Genomic DNA, 21,535 nt, shown 5'->3' on the forward strand with positions numbered 1-21,535 from the left:
TATATCTGGTTTTAGAGGTCGGCTCCTGTATGTTAGCTTTCTGTCTGCTTTTCACTATGGGTATGTAGTCTCAGGCAGAAATAGCATTTTGGGGCTGGGAGTCTTCTTTTACCATGCTGACATACCAATTAGAAGGTGAGAATCAGTCTAATAAATCTCTATCCTACAAGAAGGCTTTTCTCTGAGATGAGATATCTCAAAGAAATTGTATTATCTTCTGGTTTGGGGTATAAAGATTCAATGATATATTTTTGAGCATAAAGCATCTCTCTTTTCCAGATAATTAAATATGTCTAAGATATTACATTTGCTATTTTGCATATTCTCCTAGGCAATCGAACTTGTTATGAATTTTAGCTTGGCATCAGAGTTAAAGCCTCCACAAGAAGAAAGCATTATGGAAAAGGATTACAGTGCATCTATAAATAGTTTACTAGAGAGGTAAACTCTTTTTAAACAACTGGATAATCCACCAAATATCTTTCATCAGTGCAAACATGTTGTACTTTTTAAAAGTTTTATTTTCATTTAGTCATCATTTTGCATGTGGTCCAGTAACTTAAACAGAAATTCCACGGTATTTCCTCACACACAGTTGACAGTAATTTAAAAATATTTCTTTGTGTTGTTTTGTTTTATTTTTCTTTATTTTTTTGTTTATCTTTTGTTATTTTATTTTTATTTTTTTGAGATAGAGTCTTGTTCTGTCGCCCAGGCTGGAGTGCAGTGGCACGATCTCGTCTCACTGCAACCTCAGCCTCCCGGGTTCAAGTGATTTTCCTGCCTCAGCCTCCTGAGTAGCTGGGATTACAAGTGCCTGCCACCACGCCCAGCTAATTTTTTGTAGTTTTAGTAGAGACAGGGTTTTGCCATGTTGGCCATGCTTGTCTCAAATTCCTTACCTAAGGTCATCCACCGGCCTTGGCCTCCCAAAGGCTTATAGGTGCAAGCTGCAGGATTACAAGCCACCACACTCGGCCTGTGTTATTTTAAAAACTACTGTGATGTTGCATTTTATTTTGCCCAGGTATGATACATACAGAGATCATCTTGAACACCACCTGCAAAACGGCGAATTCAGGGTTACTTCTGATTTCGCTAGTGAAGAGGACAGGAGTAGTTCTTGTCTGCAGGCTAAACTGACAGATCTACAGGTAATTACCAAAAATTTTATTTTTCTGGTTACCTTGTTTGTTAGAAAATAGTACCACTGTGAGTCTAGACGTCCAGTTTCTGTTGAGGTCACATCTGCTCAATGTTTCCAAGGAACTCTCTTTGTTGGATTGCATTTCTAATGTCACCCTGTTCCAGAAAGGGATTTTCTTTCAAGTACCAACCCCAGGAAAAGCTTTAGTTTAAGGTCTTAATTTACTACTTATATTCTAATCTGGTGATCCAGATAATGTGACTTGAAGTTTTTGTTTATTTATTTCTTTTTGTGCTTCGGGCTTCAAGGGAATTGGTCAAAAACAATGTGTTTGAAGGGAATTTCGTCCTGCTCTTGGGCTGCTCCAAAGTTAACTAGACAGTGAATGTTTAGTTCAGTCCTTCATCATCTTTACCAAATTATCACATTGTTTAAAATTTGCTATATAGTGACTGTTGACTGTCTGATATCGTGAGTTTAGGGGCAGGCGGTGGAGGGAGTTTTCACTCTAAATGATGGATTCTTCTCCTAAAAAACCTTCAGAGGAAGTTATTGCAGTTGACTAAGAAACAACAGGAAAAGCAGTCTATTAGTGGTTGACACACAAATCACAACCTCTACAAATAATATCTTCCTTATTTTGAAGGCGATCTGTGCATTGCAGTGCCTTACTCTTGATGCATGTCCTGAGTGCATTAGAGGGAATGCACACAATGGAGGACCATGGGTAGTTCCTACAACATGCTTCCGTATTTTCTAGTTTCTTTTATTTAATTATACCAGGTTTCAGTCACATTCTACCATCTGGCTGCTCTCTGTTTTTCATCTGAGTAAGCAAAATGTATATGTTAAAATCCCTGTTGCTCAAGTGATGGATTTAGCATGTTTTCATCACAATTAAGAAACTGTCTTGAGACTCTTCCCCAGTGACTGAATAATGAGTTGGTTAGAAAAACTGTACTAATATTTGGGTAAAGTGAAGAACAAATTATACTGCTGATTGCCGATCCCTCAGCAGCATTGTAGAGCAGTGCCTTACCAACAAAACAGAAATCAAGATAAGGAGCTGGAATTGTATAGAGTTGTAGATGATAAGTATAAACCATAAATTAATTTAATTTACTTCTTATTCATATAGAAAGTTTTGGTTCACTCCATTTTTCTTTCACTTTAGAAAGTAGCAAATCTTTCCTATGTAGAGAAAACAGAGTATCTGTTCTTACATGTATCTCTATGTTTCTGAACTGTATTCTGTATAATTACCTTAGGGGAAGGGAGTTTTTTGGGTATCTTTGAAAGCTTCATTGTTTACTCCCTTGACTTCATTGAATGGGTCCTCTGTGAGCACAGTGATTGTCATTGTTCCCTAAAGGCGAGTTCACTTGTAGATGGTTGGAAAATATTTTTAAACACATTTTCATGGGAAACATTGTGTTTGCTTCCACAGTTGGTGAATGTCTCATGTTTTAAGAACAGAATAATTGTGCCTATTAACCCCATTAGTTGATTAATTAATTAATGTGTTCCATCTAGGTCATAAAAAATGAAACTGATGCTTGCTGGAAAGAGTTTGAAATTATTTCACTGAAGTTAGAAAATCTTGCGAATGACATAAAGAAGCCTTTTATAGTTAAGGAAAGAGACAGACTAAAGGAAAGAGAACGAGAGCTTCAGATGACTCTTAATACGAGGTAAGATTCTGAGATCTATTAACTATGAATCTACTAAACTCACTAAATTCTATAATGCCGTTTTAAGCAAGACTATTGCTATACTAAGTATGTTATTTTATCTGGATGTCACAACAACTGTAAGAGAGGCTACTATTATGATTGTATTTTTACCAGTAAGGAAACTGATAGGTTAAATATTAATAATATAACAAGGCCACTCTGCTAGCTGGAGACTTAGTGGAACTTAAGGTCTGCCAAGGGTCAGAGGCCATGGTCTTTCCACTGTCTCTTTTGGGCATGAATTTGTCCAAGTCACATAAACTCTCTGGGTATTGATTTCTTCACTTCTGAAATGAGAGTGCTATTAGGACCTTATATACATAGGGTATGTATCCCCAGCATGTATTCCCATATTATATAGGAAAAAACTGAGGCTCAGAGTCTATGTATTACTTAACTATGCTCACACATATCAATTGATTATCAGCAGAGCCTATTCTTTGAACCCCATTATATTCGTAATATGGAAATATAACAAATTATTCCATAATTAAAATAATTATGAAATTTCTTAGTTGTCAAGGTGAAGTTAAGTAACAATTCAGTTTTTATTTCAAAAGGGAGAGAAAGACTTCGTGTGTTTTACAATTTTTCATCCAGTATGGTATATATTACATTGCTAAGATTACTTTGGAGCCAGGAACAGTACCTCTTTCCCATAATCCCAGCACTTTGGGAGGCCAAGGCAGGTGGATCACTTGAGGTCAGGAGTTCAAGACCAGCCTAGCCAACATGGTGAAACTTTGTCTCTACTAAAAAAAAAAAAAAAAAGAATACTTGGATATCAGGAAGCGTTTTAGAGTGAAAAAAGAAATCATTAATCATACCAAAACAGCTGGAGTTGTCTGGGCCAGTGGGTCATGGTTAACCTAGCTCTGCTGCCTGTCACTAAATAAATATTTGTTGATTGAATGAATAAATGGATAGAGAGATTAACAAAAAAAAGAATACTTGTATATAGCAACCAATTAATTCTTTGGCATTTTAGATTGATGGGTTTAGGTATTAATGTGATAATGTGTATGTATCATTCTATGTCTATTTATTGGATGATTATTTTCTGTTCTTAGTTCAGTAATTATGTTGATCTTCCTGCTGGATTTTCCTTTCATGTCTGATTTACTTTGTGCCCAGAATGCAATCTTTAGAGACAGCACGGCAGCTTGTGTTACCTGTAGAGAAGGCATCACTCCTTCTCTGTGGCTCGGACCTGCCTCTCCATAAAATGGCTATCCAGGAATTTGGTCTCATTAATGCTGATGGCATTTATCAACACCTGAGGGTAAATATATAAGTTCTCACAGTGTATTTACAGAATAATCAAGTCTTCTGAGATTTATAAATCCTTACGGATTTTTAATTATTCATCATAGCATAAATTAAGAGTATAAGACATGACAATTTTTTTTCAGTAATTTAGACTTGTTTTTTATTTCTTGACTCTTTAATTCTTTGCAAATTTGGAGGTAGGTACTGTGGAGTATATAATGACGTATTTTCTTTGAATTCAAAAGGAAGTCTTGTTTATGAATGCCTTCTTCAATGACTGAATTCCTAAATATCATACTAGACTCATACTTAAGTACCATATTCTACTGTTTTCATATTCCAAATCCCATCTTAAATAAAAATATTTTTCAGATTATAAAATTGATCTCTGAACAGTTTAATATCTAATTATTTGTTTTGAAGTCATAGATTTATGTGCTTGTTTTATTTTTGGGATTGAAACATCAGCTGGGACAGCTGATCATTTGTAATTAAAATGTTTCCTTAGGTAGAAACTGTCACTTTTTGTTGAACTCAGAAGCATTTTTCTAGATCAAATCTAGTCATGCAGTTTGGGGCTGGTTTCTCACACGTAGTCTTTCTTTTTTCCACCTCAGTTTTTCAGCTTTTTTTATCTTTATTTTAGAATATCCAAAATTCTATAGCAAAACAGATTGAAACATGTAACCGCTTAGAAAAACCGGGCAACTTTATATTGAAGGAGTTACACCCATGTGATCGACATGCAATGCAGAATGTTATACTGAAATACAAAACACAATTTGAAGAAATGAATCGCAGGGTGCAGAGGAGTGAAGATACTCTAAGAGCTCTGGAAGGCTTTTTGGAATCTCTCAAAACAGCTAAACTCTCTGCTGAGCCTGTTGTAGACCTTTCAGCCTCAGATACACAAGTGGCACAAGAGAATACTTTGACAGTAAAAAATACAGAGAGAGACATTCATCTGATGAAAGACAAGGCCAAACATTTGGATAAGCGTTTGAAGATGCTTGATATGAGCTTTAAAGATGCTGAACAGGGTGAAGACACCTCCTGTGAAAACCTTGTTGATGCTTTATCAGTAAAGTTATCTGAGACACATGGCTATGGGGTACAGGAGGAATTCACTGAGGAAAACACATTACTAGAGGCTTGTATTTTCAAAAATAATGAACTCCTTAAAAATATTCAAGATGTACAGAGTCAAATCAGCAAAATTGGTCTTAAGGATCCTACTGTCCCTGCTGTGAAACATCGGTAGGTATTGTCCATCCATTTCCATCCAAGGTGACCGGCACTTTTTTTCTATCACCTCTATTCCTGTGTCTTTCTGCTTCTGTTCCATCCCACTCTATTCAGTGTTCAGCACTCTTTTCTGTAGACGTTTCAAGCAAGCTTCCTTTTTGTTGATACTGTACCTGTGCAAAATGTTGCATATTTTTTTTCCCTTTTTAAAAGTATATCTTCTCGTGGACAAAGGAGTGGTGAAGTCAGATATGTGTTAAGTACTGTACATGAGTTACTTCTGATTCCCTTGTACTTTTGTGTGTTTACTGTGGCGTTCTCCTAGGGACGGATGACTGCCAGACTCCACGCATGTGATATTAATGAAACCAGGGGTGGAAGATGCATGCGCCCCATCTTGTCCCTGCTTCTTCCTTAGTTATTTGATCTCTTCCTCCTCTCAGCAGGGTTAGGGTGGGAACTGAGTGGAAAGGCAGGAGACTGAATTTAAGAGGCGATCTAAAGTGAGTGTTGATTCTGGAGGCGAAGTAGAGATGCAGTAGACTGAGGTCAGCAGCCTTCTGTATACCTCCTGCCATTTTAATTTCATCATTTGGAATAGGGCCTTCAAATTCCAAAAGCTAAAATGTTAGCAAGAGTTGCATTTGTGGAATTCTTTCCCCCCTTTCCTCTTCTTCTTCTTGTTTTTTTTTTTGGGACAGAGTCTCGCTCTGTTGCTCAGGCTGGAGTGCAGTGGCATGATCTTGGCTCACTGCAACTTCCGCCTGGTTCAAGCGATCCTCCTGCCTCAGCCCCCAGTAGCTGGGGTTACAGGCACACGCTAAGATGCCTGGCTAATTTTTGTATTTTTCGTAAAGATGGGGTTTTGCCATGTTGGCCAACCTGGTCTCGAACTCCTAACCTTAGGTGATCCACCCGCCTCGATCTCCCAACGTGCTGGGACTATAGGCATGAGCCACCGTGCCTGGCACCTTGCCTGCTTTCTAAATCTCTCTTGCTTTCTGTCTCCTTCTCTGCCCACCTCTAGTTCCTCAGGCTCAGTGGTCTCTCGAGGATCTTTAGATGACTAAGCCCTCTATGTAGTCAAGTGTGATTTTCCTTCTGAAATGTCCCACACCCTCAGGCCCAATGAGACTTTCATTTCTAGGGTGTCCCGCCTCTGCACGTGATTGCATTACTGCCCTCCAGCCTGGGCAACAGAGCAGACTCTGTCTCAAAGAAAAGAAAGAAAGAGAAAAAGAAAAAGAAATTCTAAGTAAGGAAGGAAGAGGGGGTTTCTCTTGAATAGGATCATCAGGGAAGGTCTTTCTGAGAAGATGGCCTTGGCATCAGATGAGAGGCAAGAGCAAGCCACTTGAACCTGGAGTAAGAGCCTTCTAGGCAGAGGGAGCAGTAGGTACAAATGTCAGGTGTGTGAGGAAAGGGAAGGAGGTGAGAAGGTGCAGCAGTGAGGGGGAGATGTGGCTTCTTAGCTCATGCCATAACTTGTAGGCTGTTTAATGACTTTGGCTTGTTCTTTGAGTGACATGGGAAGTCACTGCAGGGTTCTAAGCCGAGGGAAATGTCTTGGTTTTCATCATAACTTGTCCTCACTGGCTGATGTGTTGGAAATAGACTATAGGAGTTGAGAGAAGATATTGGAAGTCTGGTTTGACCTATTGCAGGAATCCCTGGTAGGGATGAAGCTGGCATGGACCAGTGGTGATGTGGTAGAAAGTGTTGAGATTCTGTGTATAGTTTGAAGATGGAGACCGGATGATTTATTGGCACATGGACATGGTGTGGAAAAGAGATATTGGGGTCAAGAATGGTTCCAAGCATTGGAACCTTCCTCTAGGCTCAGGTGTTCTTTCCCCCCACTGTCCATTGTGTCAAGGGTAACTTGAGAAGTGAGTAAGAACTGATTTACCATTGATAGAGATGAAAAAGACTCAAGTTGGCTGGGCGTGGTGGCTCACGCCTGTAATCCCAGCACTTTGGGAGGCTGAGGCAGGCGGATAACCTGAGGTCAGGAGTTAGATCAGCCTGACCAACATGGAGAAACCCTGTCTCTACTAAAAATACAAAATTAGCTGGCGTGGTGGTGTGTGCCTGGAATCCCAGCTACTTGGGACAGGAGAATCGCTTGAACCTGGGAGGCGGAGGCTGTGGTGAGCCGAGATGATGCCATTGCACTCCACCCTGGGCAACAAAAGCAAAACTCGATCTAAAAAAAAAAAAGGAAAAAAAAAAAAAAAAAAAAAAAAAAAAAAAAAAAAAGAAAAAAAAAAAAAACAAAAAAAACAATTAGTCTTGGATGAAAGTTACTAGTATCGAATGAAAGACTGGGTATGCTCAATTTTAGAAATGATATGTTCAAGATACTTATTAGACATTCAAGCAGCAATATCAATAAGACACTTAAAAATAGATGGCATTAGGAATCAGGACAGACAGACGTCTGGGCCAGAGGTATATATTTGAGAGTTCTCATCATTTTACAAGACTGGATGAAATTTCCGAGGGAGTGAGTTTAGATAAACAAGAGAAGAGGTCCAAGTTGGATTCATATCTGGGGCACTCTGTATTGAGAGATCAGGGAGATGAGAGGGAACCAGCTGAAGACACTGAGAAGGGGTACGCAAGTGCAGTAGGAAGAAAATGAAGACTTCTGGGGCTACCAGAAGAAGGCATCTCAACCAGGAGGATGTGATCAAGTGTCAAATCCTGCTGACCAGTGAAGCAAGGTGAAATTGAGAGTGGAACAGGGATATCGCAGTGTGGAGGCCAGCTGTTTCAGCAGGCAGTAGGGAAGAAAGCCTTATGGGAGTTAATGGAAGAGGAAATTGGAGGCAAGGAAGTAGAGGCTGTGAGCAGTTTAGCAATTTAGATTTAGGTGAATGGTATGAATCCCTCCAGGATGACTTTACCCTTAGTTAAATAACTCCTTTTTGAAAGGGAGAAGTGCAAGATAGAGAGAAGTACATGAGGGAGAAGTGCAAGAATTCCCTTGCTTTTTCCTTCCTCCTTGGCCGCCCCATCATTCCTTAGGCGTCCTGCAGTTCTGGGTCATCCATCTTCTCTGCTTCTCCCATATCATGCTGCCTTTCCTCTACATATGCACATATACGTGCTTTTTCTCTCTCTCTTTTCTCTCATGTGCATATACACCTTTTACAAGTGTGTTCATTACAGAAATATATTACTGCTAATGTTTTGTATATTTATTATATTTATTAAAAGTACCAAATTAATATTCTGGAAATGCAGCCAGGTGTGGTAGCTCACACCTGTAATCCCAGCACTTTGGGAAGCTGAGCCAGGAAGATCACTTGAGTCTAGGAGTTTGAGAAAAGCCCGGGCAACATAGTGAGATCCCATCTCTACGAAAAATAAAAAATTAGCAGGCGTGGTGGTGTGCACATGTGTACTAGCTATTCGAGAGACTGAGGTGGGAGGATCACTTGAACCTGAGAGGTTGAGGCTGCAGTGAGCTGAGATTGCACCACTGCATTCGACCTAGGTGACAGAGTGAGACCCTGTCTCAAAACAAAACAAACAAATCAGAAAAATTCTGGAAATGCAAAAAGCATCCTGAACTCTGTAACAGAAACGTGTAATTTTGGCGTTAACCTCGTGAGGACAAATTGAAGTTAGCATGCCTCCCCAAGAGATCCATATTTGTGTTGAATCAGTGGTTGACATTTGGCTATCAAACTTTTTTCTCATTCATAATCAAGGAAAAAATCTTTAATCAGACTGGATAAGGATCTAGATGAATATGAAGAAGAGAAGAAACATTTACAAGAAATGGCTAATTCTCTTCCACACTGCAAAGACGGCAGAGAAAAAGCTGTGAGTCAGCAGTGCCAAAATACCATACTCTTGTGGGAGAATACCAAAGCTTTCATCACTGAATGGTAAGGAGAAAAAATCCCTCTTGAATCTGAAAAATTGTCTGTAGCACAATTAACTTTTTCAAACTTCTGTGTTGAAAACACATCCCCATGGACCTGAAGGAAGGGCAGTCATAAGGATTTCCCACCAGAGCCCACAGGGCCAGTGTTTGGGACAAGACCTAGAATTGTAGATTGTAGCCAGAATGCAGCAAAGAGGATCTCCATGAAGCATAACACACACACAGTACGGTACGTTTATGCTCATTACCATCCCACCTGTGTTAGCTTCCTGTTGCTGTAAATCACCAAGCAAATCACGAACTTAATGGCTTAGAAAGAACACAGATGTATTACCTTATGATTCTGGAGGTCAGAAGTGGTAAAATAGGCTGCACAAAGTGGCTCACACCTGCAATCCCAGCACTTTGTGAAGTTGAAGAAAGAAGATTGCTTGAGCCTAGGTGTTTAAGACCAGCCTGGCCAACATGGCAAAACCCCATCTCTACAAAATATAAAAAAATTGGCCGGGCACCGTGGCTCACACCTGTAATCCCAACACTTTGGGAGGTCAGGGTGGATGGTGGATGAACTGAGGTCAGGAGTTTGAGACCAGCCTGGCCAATGTGGCGAAACCCCATGTCTAAAAAATTAACTTGCATGCTGGTGTGCACCTGTAGTCCCAACTACTCAGGAGGCTGAGGCAGGAAGATTGCTTGAGCCTGGGAGATTGAGGTTTCAGTGAACTGAGATAGCACCACTGTACTTCAGAATGAGACCCTGTCTCAAAAGAAAAAAAAAAAAAAAAAACCCTAAAATCAAGCTGTGTTCCTTCTGGAGGCTCTAGCAAGATTCATTTCCTTGCCTTTTCCATATTCTAGAGGCCTCCTGCTACATTCCTTGGCCTGTGTGCCCCTCCTCCATCTTTAAAGCCAGCAGTGTAGGGCCTTCAGATCTCTCCTTGCCCTCCGTTCTGTCATCACTTCTCCTTTGACACCTCTCCCTGCCTCCCTCTCACAAGGACCCTTATGATTACACCAGGCCCACACGGGCAATCCTGGATAATCTCTGTATTTTAAGATACTTAGCTTAATCACCTCTGCAAAGTCCCTTTTGCCTTGTAAGGTAACCTGTAAGGTAACATTCACAAGATCCAGGGATTAGGCCGAGGACCTGTTTCAGGAATTGGGAGCATTACTTTATCACACAGGCTTGAATGGGAGATGTTGTCTGTCAATAACTGCTCTGTTCCCTGGAGAATCGGGGCTGATTGCTAAAATTTTTGCAACTGTGAAGTCTATTACCTGTTAATCCCAGCTGTCAATTCTTTTTTTTTTTTTTTTTTTTTTTTAATATGTGTTATTATTTATTAACTTGCCAGACTGCTTTGGAGAGATTCAGTGTTTTTTGAATATGATTGCTTGTGTGTCCACTTGTCCATTCCATGGAATATCCTCTGTCCATACTTTCTCCCTCTTACTATCTACAAGAGGGTGGAGAGTGGTGGGAGGGCTGGTCCATAGAGGCTGAACCGCCGAGGCCAAGGATTCCAGTAGGGTTAGGCAGTGAGGGGTATTGTAGGGAGCGTAGAGGGCAAGAAGAGAGTCCAGGGTGGTCTCACCATCCCACTTTGCTTTCACATGTGGTTCTGCCACCACCTGACAGCACCCTCCTGTGTGGCTCGGGGCATCTCCCCTGCTTTCTTCTAGGGGCTGGGTGGTATGACCTATTTGTGGGAGTTAATCCCTGTGTGTGTCTGCCTCCCTGGCAGCCTCCCCTGATTCTCTTCTCAGAGGTCTGTTCAGCACCCTCTCTTCAGAATTCCATTTGCATACACCTCCTGTTTCCTACCAGAACCTGAGTGTACAGGAGTCAAGATGAAGCCTGAATGTGGTATTTGATCTAGTCTACCCTCTGATTTTACTGGAGAAAGAACTGAGATTCAAAGAGGCTGAAGTAACTTATCCAGAGTCTCAGACTAAGCAGTGCCCAGCTGTACTTGAAACCAGGTGTCCTAACTGCCACATTGTCCCACTACCTTATTTTTAAAAAAAGGCTGGCCGGGCGTGGTGGCTCACGCCTGTAATCCCAGCACTTTGGGAGGCCGAGGCAGGTGGATCACGAGGTCAAGAGATCGAGACCATCCTGGTCAACATGGCAAAACCCCGTCTCTACTAAAAATACAAAAAATTAGCTGGGCATGGTGGCGCGTGCTTGTAATCCCAGCTACTCAGGAGGTTGAGGCAGGAGAATTGCCTGAACCAGGAGGCGGAGGTTGCATTGAGCTGAGATCGCGCCATTGCACTCCAGCCTGGGTAACAAGAGCGAAACTCTGTCCAAAATAAATAAATAAATAAATAAATAAAAACTAAATCCAGAATGAATAGAATAGATACATAAAAGGCTGGGCGCAGTGGCTCACACCTATAATCCTAGCACTTTGAGAGGCCAAGGCAGGTGGATCACCTGAGGTCAAGAGTTACAAGACCAGCTTGGCCAACATGATGAAACCCTGTCTCTACTAAAAATACAAAAATTAGTCAGGCATGGTGGCACATGCCTGTAATCCCAACTACTTGGAGGCTGACACAGGAGAATTGCTTGAATCTGGGAGGTGGAGGTTGCAGTAAGCCGAGATCACACCACTGCACTGTAGCCTAGGTGACAGGGCGAGACTCTTGTCTAAAAAAAAAAAAAAAAAAGATATATAAACAACCTGTGACTTGCTGAATTAATGCTGTAATAATCTGCCAGAGTTATGCTAAGAAGCCCTGTTTTCCAAGATGTCTTCTGGTGAGTGATAAAATTGAGATGCTGATTCCTTAGGGTAATGAATCCTGTGTTGTTTCTAGATGTGACATCTGGTAACTTTCTAATGTTTACCTAGGAACAGTACTAATCCAGCGATTATGCTATCTCTTTGCCAGATACGTTGATGTGCCATCATTCTTAGGTTAAATTGGTAAAAAAAAAAAAAAAAATTAAGAAACACATCAAAGGAAAAGTTCTTTACAACTTATTCATCATTTATGTGGGATACTTGCAAAGAGAATGGTTTCGCTATTTTTGGACATTTAGCTTTGTGTATTTTTCTATTCATAGTCTTGAACAATGTGGAAGAGTTCTGGAGCTCTTAAAACAATACCAGAATTTTAAAGCCATCTTGACAACTTTGATTCAAAAAGAAGAGAGTGTCATCTCCCTGCAGGCTTCGTACATGGGAAAGGAGAACCTGAAGAAAAGGATAGCAGAGGTGAGTCCAGGTTCCGTAAGAAAAGGCGGTACAGTGACCTCACTGACAGGCCTGGTAGTGAAGAGATAGTGTAGATTAAGTCTGTTTTGAAACTTTGTTTAAAAGAAGTTACTAGTGACTCTGTTTTACCAGGTATCTGAAAATTTATTGAATTTATCACCAGGGTTGAAAAAAAGAAACAGTCCCCAAGTTGATGGTGGGTCACTTCTGATTGGGTTTTGATGATGGGGCCATTTTTGCTGGAGCCCGAGTCACCCCTTCTGCTACTTCTGTGAGATTGTAACAGCCTTTGCACTGACTTTCTGTTTACAAGGAACCTGACCCTTCATTGCAGGCCTGACAGAAGGAAGATGGTGGGAAAATCCCTGCCGTTGTAAGTGGAGTAAGGAAAAATGACACTTTTATTTACTCGTTTTCTGTGAAGATATGCAAGCTTATTACCACGTTGCTCCATCTATATTTGTATTCTAAGAAAAGTAATATTTTTGGACACTAGATGTCATTATTTTCTGTGGTTTTATGTGGTTATCAATCAGAGTGGCAGAAGAATTGGATAGTTAGAAAAGAATATACTACACTATATGACTACACCAGACAGTTACTTTTTCTACTTATTTATTTATTTTTTTTTAGCAATTCTCCTGCCTCAGCCTCCCAAGTAGCTGGGATTACAGGTGTGTACCACCATGCCCAGCTAATTTTAGTAGAGATAGGGTTTCACCATATTGGCCAGGTTGGCCTCAAACTCCTGACCTTAGGTGATCTGCTCTCCTTGTCTTCCCAGGATGCTGGGATTACAGGCCTGAGTCACGGCACCCAGCCTTTTGCTATTGGTTTTATAAGTACTAAGCTAAAGTGCCGTCAAGATGTGAAAACTATGTGAAAGGTAGTTTGCTTGATATACTCTGAGGTTGGAAAGCAATTGTATTAAACTTTCCAGTAGCTAAGAGCAGCATCAGTGAAAGCTTAAATAAGACAGTGGTTAGTCCTTATCTAGAACTATTGACCCTGAAGCTCAAGTGACACCAAGAGTGTCAGGAATGGCCCTTGTCTGGGACTCACTTTCTCAGACTTAGCTTCTTAGAGCTGACCAGTTGGAAGGAGCCCTATTTAGATACCAGCTGCACAATATGCAACTATGTAGCTGGTTTTTGTTGGACTTAATCAAAGCTGTCAAGACCATGAGCAAATAGAATTGCTTAGAATGTAACCTGTCTGGTTCCCTCCAGTGGAGGCAGCTTTTGGGTTTGACTGGTCTCGGGATCTAGGAGGGTCCTGTCTTCATTCAGTAGATTTCAGGAGCTCTGGTTTCCTAGATACTTAGAGAATCCAGCATGTTCAGCCTTACCAGATCCTCTTGGGCTCGTCTTCTAGTTCGCATAGTTACCTTTCTGCCGTGTCCGTGATAGCAGTCTCCTACCTTGTACTCTTATTTTAGGATCAAGGTCTCTGCCTTATCCAACAGACCCTGAGACCCTGCCTTGTATGCTGACCAGATATCTAGTTCTACTTGACTTGCAGCTTTTCTTTTCTTTTCTTTTTTTTTTTGAGATGGAATCTCACACTGTTGCCGGGGCTGGAGAGCAATGGCACGATCTTGGCTCACTGCCACCTTCGCCTCCTGGGCCCATGAGATTCTCCTGCCTCAGCCTCCTGAGTAGCTGGAATTACAGGTGCACACTGTCACAGCCGGCTAATTTTTTGCATTTTTAGTAGAGGCGGGGTTTCATTATGTTGGCCAGACTGGTCTTGAACTCCTCATCATCCGCCTGCCTCGGCCTCCCAAAGTGCTGGGATTATAGGCGTGAGTCATCCCACCCGGCTGCAGCTTTTCTTGTTCCTGCAAATCCTCCTCAATTCTGGCGCCCTACCTTAGCCGTGTTAAGTGGGATCCTCTGACCAGTGGAAAGGATTCCTTTTGATCTGGTGAGGTTGCATCTGTAAAGCATCATCAGATGTACCTAGGTCTTGATGAGTGTTGGTTATGGTGCCCCAAGCTGTGCGTGGCCTGTCTGCTGCTCTTCCCACTACCCCATAACTGTACAACCTTATAACTATAAACCGTAGTTTCTAGATCAGTTATTTATCTAATAAACTTCTTGTCACCTCCAGGGAGCTGACTCCTCTCCTGGGTGAGTCTCCCTAATCGGAATCTAGGCCCAGGTCTTGGCCTTTCTGCCATCATTAGCTCCTCTGTGGCTATCACAACAGGATTTCATCTCTGTCCTCAGCTGTATTTGGCAGCCCCAAGTCCAGAGCCTCCCTAGAAAGTTAATCTCTGTGGGTATGGAGGGAAGCCATCCAACCAGGTGAAGTAGGGCCTGACAGTCTACATGTGTTTCTCTTAAAAAATGTCATCCAGTTGGCCGGGTGTGATGGCTCACGCTTGTAATCCAAGCGCTTTGGAGGCCAAGGCAGGCGGATCACCTGAGGTCGGGAGTTCCAGACCAGCCTGAACAACATGATGAAACCCCGTCTTTAAAAAAAAAAAAAAAAAAAAAAAAAAAAAAAAAAAAAAAAAAAGTCACCCAGTCTTCCTGTTTGTGGTTGACCTTAATGAGAAGTTATTAAGTCATTTCTAGCCTTTTGAGATTCTATGACACAAATGGCCTTGCTTCTTCTTACTGGCTTCTCTGCACCCTCCCCACTACCCCATCTCCTTCTAGACTAAGGTTTCAGCTTTAGTTTGTTGAATCAGTTACCATTCATTCTTCATCTTTACAGCTTCCCAACTTCTGCTCTTCCACCTCAGAGTATTCTTATCCTCTGTTCTCTCTGTGCTTGTTGGTTTGCTCCATTTTCAGTTCTTTTCTGTTATTAAAGTAGCATGTGGGGAGAAAGCAGACAAACATGGATATTTAATCCACCATGTTAAACTTGTTATTTCAGTGTTTCGCTTACTGCGTAAAACTGCCTGTCCTGAAGACATATTTGAAGTGTGTATATAGCAGAATAAAAATTAACTCTGCTTTGTCTGTACTCCTTACTCAACTGCAAAAGGTATTTTTAAAAGTAATGAAATAATTATAACTACCTTTAAGAAACAACAGGCCTGGCTTTCCTTATTTTATTAAAATGAAAATTCTACATCTAGCACACGGGTACTTTATACATTTGCTGAAATAATCTATTATTTTGTATAAAAGATATAGAAGTTTTAATACACTAATGTTAAATTCTTTTGTCAGGTTTTTAAAAAAACTGAAAAAGCAAATTTTAGTACTGATTATTAACATAACTTTGAGTTAATTTTGTGATGACATAGGTACTGTCTTCACACAGTCCATTTCTGTAGCATGGATTTTTATGCTACATGCTTTGCAGCAGTGCCTGCAATATGATACCACTGAGAACTTTTGTCCTTCAAAACCGTAGTAACCTGGATGTTTACTAGGATATGGTGACAAATTTCTACTCTCTTTAGTGAAAGACAGAAGTGCAAAAGTTAGGCTAGAAGGCTGGAATGTCAGGAGACTATTGAAGTTTGGAAATGTCAAAGCGGGCCTAGTTCCCTTTATTTTACTCCTTCTATTCATTGTACAACAAAACTCACATCTGGCAATGCTAAAAGTACACCCTCTTGCCCTTTCTTTTCTCATCACCCTGTGGAAACTTGTGCTAGTTTAACAAGAAAGTTCTTTGCAGGCAAAAAAATTTAGCTTGTTCAATTAAATGAAATATATCAGTTAAAGATGTATATATGTATATATATTTGTTATTTAATTGAACCAACATTTTTGCTTACAAATGTTTTTCCTCATTTAATTTTTTTTTTTTTTTTTTTGGGTATATTTAGGGAGTACAAGTGCAAATTTCTTAACATGCGTATATTGCGTAATGGTGGAGTCTGGGGGTTTTAGTGTACCTGTTACCCAAATAGTGAGCATTGTACCCAATACGTAAATTTTCAGCCTTCACCCCACCCCTACTGTCCCACCTTTTATAGTCCCCAGTCAATGCCTGTTATTCCACTCTGTATGTTCGTGTGCCCCCATTGTTTAGCTCCCACTTATAAGTGCGAACATGAAGTGTTTGACTTTCTGAGATATTTCACTTAGGATAATGGCCTCTAGTTCCATCTGTATGGACAAACATTTATTGTGCCCCAGTGCAGAGTTCTGAACCAGGAGAAAGAAGACCTGGGTTTGGATCTCAGCTCTGCCAATGTATCAGTCAGCATCCAATCAGAAGACAAACCTCCTCGGTATTGAGTTTTCATTTTAAAGATTTTATTTAATATTTTTAAATTAGCCTTTATTTTGAGATCATGGTAGACTCACATGCAGAAATAATACAAAGAGATCCCATGTATCCTATATTGAGTTTCCCCAAAGGAAAAATCTTGTAAAACTATAAAATATCACAATGAGGATATTGATATCAATACAGTCAAGAAAAAGAACATTTTTGTCACCACGAGGATTCCTCTTACTGCCATTTTCTAGCCCCATTCACTTCCCTCCTCCTCCCACTCCTCCTAGCCCCTGACACCCACTAATATAGCCTTCACTTCTATAATCTCATTTTAAAAATGTTACAGGAATGAAATCACATAATACGTAACTCTTTGGGACTGGCTCTTTTCCTTCAGCATTATTCTGTGGAGATTCATTCAGGTGCTTCCATATTGATAGTTTGTTCCTTTTTCTGGCTGAGCAGTATTCCGTGGTATGAATGTATCACAGTTTAACTGTTCACCCACTGAAGACCTCTGTGTTCTTTTCAGTTTTGGACTATTATGAATAAAGCTGTTGTAAACATTTGTGAAGGAGTCTTTGGTGAATATAAGTTTGTATTTCTCAGGGATGTGTCCAGGAGTGTGCTTTCTGAGTCATATGTTAATTGGATGTTTATTTTTTAAGGAAACTGTCAAAATGTTTTTCAGAGTGGTTGTACCATTTTATATCTGTGCTTTTCTGCATTAACTGATGTGATTATATAATTTATTTCCATTAGCTTATTAAAATGGGTTACACTGATTGATTTTTAGATGTTAAACTAGCCTTGTATTCCTGGAATAAACCTTATTTAGTCAAGGTGTATAATTCCTTTATATATATATATATTGCTGAATTTGTTTTGTTAAGGATTTTTGTGTATATTTCCTTGAGAGATATTGTTTTGTATATATTGTGTATACAATTTATATTATCATTATATTTATACAGGTATATTGTATATATATAATATATATATATTTTGTATATTTTGTGTATATTTCCTTGAGAGATTTTTTTGTAGTATAAAACTGGCTTTCATAAAACTACTTGGGAGTGTTCCTTTCTCTTCGGTTTTCCAGGAGAGATTGTTTATAATTGGTAATATATCTCTTTTTGATGATTGGTCAAATTCTGTAGTGAAACCATCTGGACCTGTAAACTTCTTTTGGGGGAGTTTCTATATTATTCATTCAATTTCTTTAGTATTAATAGGGCAGTTCACGTTATGTATTTAACATTGGGTGAGTTGTGGTAGTCAGTGTTTTTCAAAGTTATCTGTCCATCTCCTTTTAAGTTTTCAAATTTGTGTATGTAGAGTTATTTGTAGCATTCCCTTATTTGCTTGATGTCTGTAGTGATATCCCTACTTTATTCCTAGTAGTGGTATTGCTTTCTTTTCTCTTTGTTTTGTCAGTCTTTCTAGATTATAGAAGTTGATCAATTTTACTGATCTTTTGAAAGAACTAGCTCTTTATTTCATTGATTTTTTTTTTCCTAAGGTTCTTGTCTTTTCAACTTAATTGATTTCTGTTTTAATTTTTATTATTTCCTTCCTTTTGCTTGCTTTGGGTTTATTTTGTTCTTAGATTCTTGAAATGGTCACTTAGATTATTGATTTCAGACTTTTCCTCATTTTTAATGTATGCATTTAGTGCATACAGTTAAAGTATTGCTATAAACTTCCCTCTCAGCAATACTTTAACTATATTACACAAATTTTCATGTTTTATTTTCATTCTGTTTGATGTATTTAAAAATTTCCTTGAGACTTCCTCTTTGACCCATATTTAGAAGTATGTTGCTTAGTTTCCCAGTGATTGGAGATTTTCCTTTTGATAAGGTAGCATTTTGCCTCTTATGTTAGAAATGATAAAGTTAGAATCCAAGATGTGTTAGAGATCTATTTATTTTATTCAGGTAAGTACTTAGGTTCTCTGACACTTAAAAGGTAATTCCTATTAGGCAGATGTAGGAACTGTCTTTTTTTTTTTTTTTTTTTTTTAAAATGCCATTTAATGGAGGTGCTTTTTTTGGCAGGTAGAATCTTATTTCACATGGGCAAGAAATATGGTTTTAGGCCACTATAAAAATTTCATCATGCATAGTGGAAGGAAATTTGAATATTAGATTAACATTGAACCAATGCTTAGGATGCTATAAACTTTTCATTGAGAAAGTGGGGCAATAAAAACCTGCCTTAAAGAAGAACAATGTAAGAAGGTATTACATTGTTTTTGGTGGGTATTGCTTTTAAGCTCCATATCCAACAATAGAATTGTGATTCTTAGCTGTTTGTCTATGTCAGTATATAAAAAATAACTTTTATATATTTTTTTTACAGATTGAAATTGTCAAAGAAGAATTTAATGAGCATTTAGAAGTTGTAGACAAGATAAACCAGATCTGCAAAAATCTACAATTTCATCTAAATAAAATGAAGACTTTTGAAGAGCCCCCTTTTGAAAAAGAGGCTAACATTATTGTGGATAGATGGCTTGATGTATGTGATAATTTCATTGACTGCAAATTTAATTTTGTTTCCAATTTTTTTGTGTATCTTTAGTATTTTTATTTAATTACAAGATTCAGAAATACTCATTGTAAAAATGCTCAAATTATTTAAAACTTAGGAATTTGGCTGGGCGCAGTGGCTCAAGCCTGTAATCCCAGCNAAAAAAAGATTTTATACAGAGAAATGATAGGCTGTGACAGGTTTTATTTAACAGGATCTCTCTGGCTTCTGTGTTGAGAACAGATCAGAAAGCAATAAGGGGGGAAGCAAGTTAGGAAGCTATTGCAATAATTCAAGGAGTGCTTGGAGTGGTAGGAGTGGAGATAATGAGAAATGATCAACATCTGGATAGATTTTGAAGGTTGAGCCAAAAAGATTTGCTGATGGTCAGGTGTGGGGACATGATAGTAAGAGAGGAATTAAGTAAAACTCTAAGGCTTTTGACCTGAACACCTAGAAGGATGTAGATGCCATTACCTCAGATAGGGAGAACTCAGAGCAAGTTATTATTGTTGTTCTTGGTGGTGGGGGTGTTAAGGAGAGGTTGGCTATCGGGAGCTCAGTTTGGAACATGTTAAGTTTGAGATCTCCATTTAGATATCCAATGAAAATGTCAAGTTTGTGATTAGATATATGAATCTGGAGTTTAGGGGAGAGGTTGGGGATAGAGATAGAAGTTTTAGTCATCAGCTACCCATGAAGTACCAGCAACAGATGCTGAATGACCAGAGAGATAGGAGGAAAACCAGGAGAGTGTAGTGTTCTGGAAGCCAGGTGAAGGAAGTGTTTCCTGGACGGAGTTGATCTGAGCTTGAAGGAGCTGAAAGTGTGTACTAATGGAAATAGTAAAAATGAGGGGCCTAGAAAAAAAATCTACTCTTTCCACTATTGTACTTGGATCAGCCTTGACTACACAGACATTTTGAGGTTTTGAATTATTCTCTGAAACAAAGCAGTGTTGCTTTGGGATTGAGTTTATCTCAGCATTCACTCCTAAGAACTGGGGGAACCTGGCCCGGTGCGGTGGCTCATGCCTGTAATCCCAGCACTTTGGGAGGCTGAGGCAGGTGTATCACTTGAGATTAGGAGTTCGAGACCAGCCTGGCCAACATGGTAGAACCCCATCTCTACCTATAATACAAAAATTAACCAGGCGTGGTAGTGCACTCCTGTAATCCCAGCTGCTTGGGACGCTGAGGCAGGAGGAGCACTTGAACCTAGGAGGTGGAGGTTGCAGTGACCTGAGATTGCGCCACTGCACTCAAGCCTGGGTGACAGAGTAAGTCTCCATCTGAAAAAACAACAACAACAAATGGGGGAACCTGACTAGTGCCTCATACATGTCGTCATTTCCCCTTTACCTTGCTCCAATATTGATCACCTTTAAGAAGGGAGAATAGTGAGCACTCTGAAAATAATGGGTAATTAGATTATGTCCATGAGACTCTTGGTAAATTTTAAGATTCTAGAGAAACAGGAAGCACTGTTTGTTGCTACTATTGTTTAGCATTGTTATCCCAAACATGCTGAGCCTTTCCTTACTTTGTGAACACTTAGGAAAAATAGTAAGCTTTCTAAGATAAAGACCAGTTTTTCTTTCTCTTCAGCTTACTGCCCTAAAGCTAGTCCTTTAATTGTGTGAAAAGACCTAGTTTCTAATAGAGAAACTAGATCTGTTAAGTGTTACTTGCTGCTTTTCTTTCCTGTCGTCCTGTTCTCCCAGCTGTCTCAATTCAGAACCGTGTAGGAAGAGTATTACACCTCAACAATGTGTTTCCTTTGACATTTAAACAAGCCTCCATTTGTCTTTCCATATTAGAATTTTTTTCTCTTTCCTTCTCCCATTTCTAGCACTTTGTTTGACCTGTTTTCTCTTCAGCTCATTCATTATTGCTAAAGTTTGCAGTTATATCAAAAGAGGAAGCCAGATTTATATAAACCTGTGTTCCCGCCCAGCTGTTTCCAGAATAGTAATGACATTCATCTTCTAGTTCTGTGCCTGCTCTCTGTGTACAGCTGTGCTCATCTACCGTTGTAAATGAGATGCCTGTCTCTAAGTCTTACCTTATCTAGAAACAAATGGACTCTGTTCCTATTGAACTGATTATGCATTAATCAGAGCAGGCCATCTTTGGGGGGAAGACATCCACTTGAAATCACTTTGCTAATAGAGAGAATTTAGCCTAATTACTTTTTTAGGAGATATTCCATTTCCCTTAAGATGCCAGGGCACTGGAAAGGGATAGGATTTCTGTCCTTTTCCCCTCTGGATGATCCCCTG

At 39.6% G+C, this 21,535-nt stretch overlaps 1 protein-coding gene across 11 annotated transcripts in view; it reads left to right on the top strand.

The window, feature by feature from the left end:
* SYNE2 (spectrin repeat containing nuclear envelope protein 2) overlaps positions 1-21,535 on the top strand; it is a 405,273-nt gene that overhangs the window by 156,199 nt on the left and 227,539 nt on the right. For all 11 annotated transcript variants that reach the window (XM_017533965.2, XM_017533967.2, XM_017533970.2 and 8 more), the window contains 8 exons: positions 332-441; positions 1,028-1,154; positions 2,681-2,838; positions 4,015-4,162; positions 4,796-5,406; positions 9,114-9,293; positions 12,372-12,522; positions 19,084-19,242. In XM_017533965.2, coding sequence (XP_017389454.1) covers positions 332-441; positions 1,028-1,154; positions 2,681-2,838; positions 4,015-4,162; positions 4,796-5,406; positions 9,114-9,293; positions 12,372-12,522; positions 19,084-19,242 — 1,644 coding nt within the window. The remainder of the gene's footprint in view (positions 1-331; positions 442-1,027; positions 1,155-2,680; positions 2,839-4,014; positions 4,163-4,795; positions 5,407-9,113; positions 9,294-12,371; positions 12,523-19,083; positions 19,243-21,535) is intronic.

The sequence above is a fragment of the Cebus imitator genome, unplaced genomic scaffold (assembly GCF_001604975.1).
Source record: "Cebus imitator isolate Cc_AM_T3 unplaced genomic scaffold, Cebus_imitator-1.0 Scaffold83, whole genome shotgun sequence".
NCBI lineage: Eukaryota > Metazoa > Chordata > Mammalia > Primates > Cebidae > Cebus > Cebus imitator.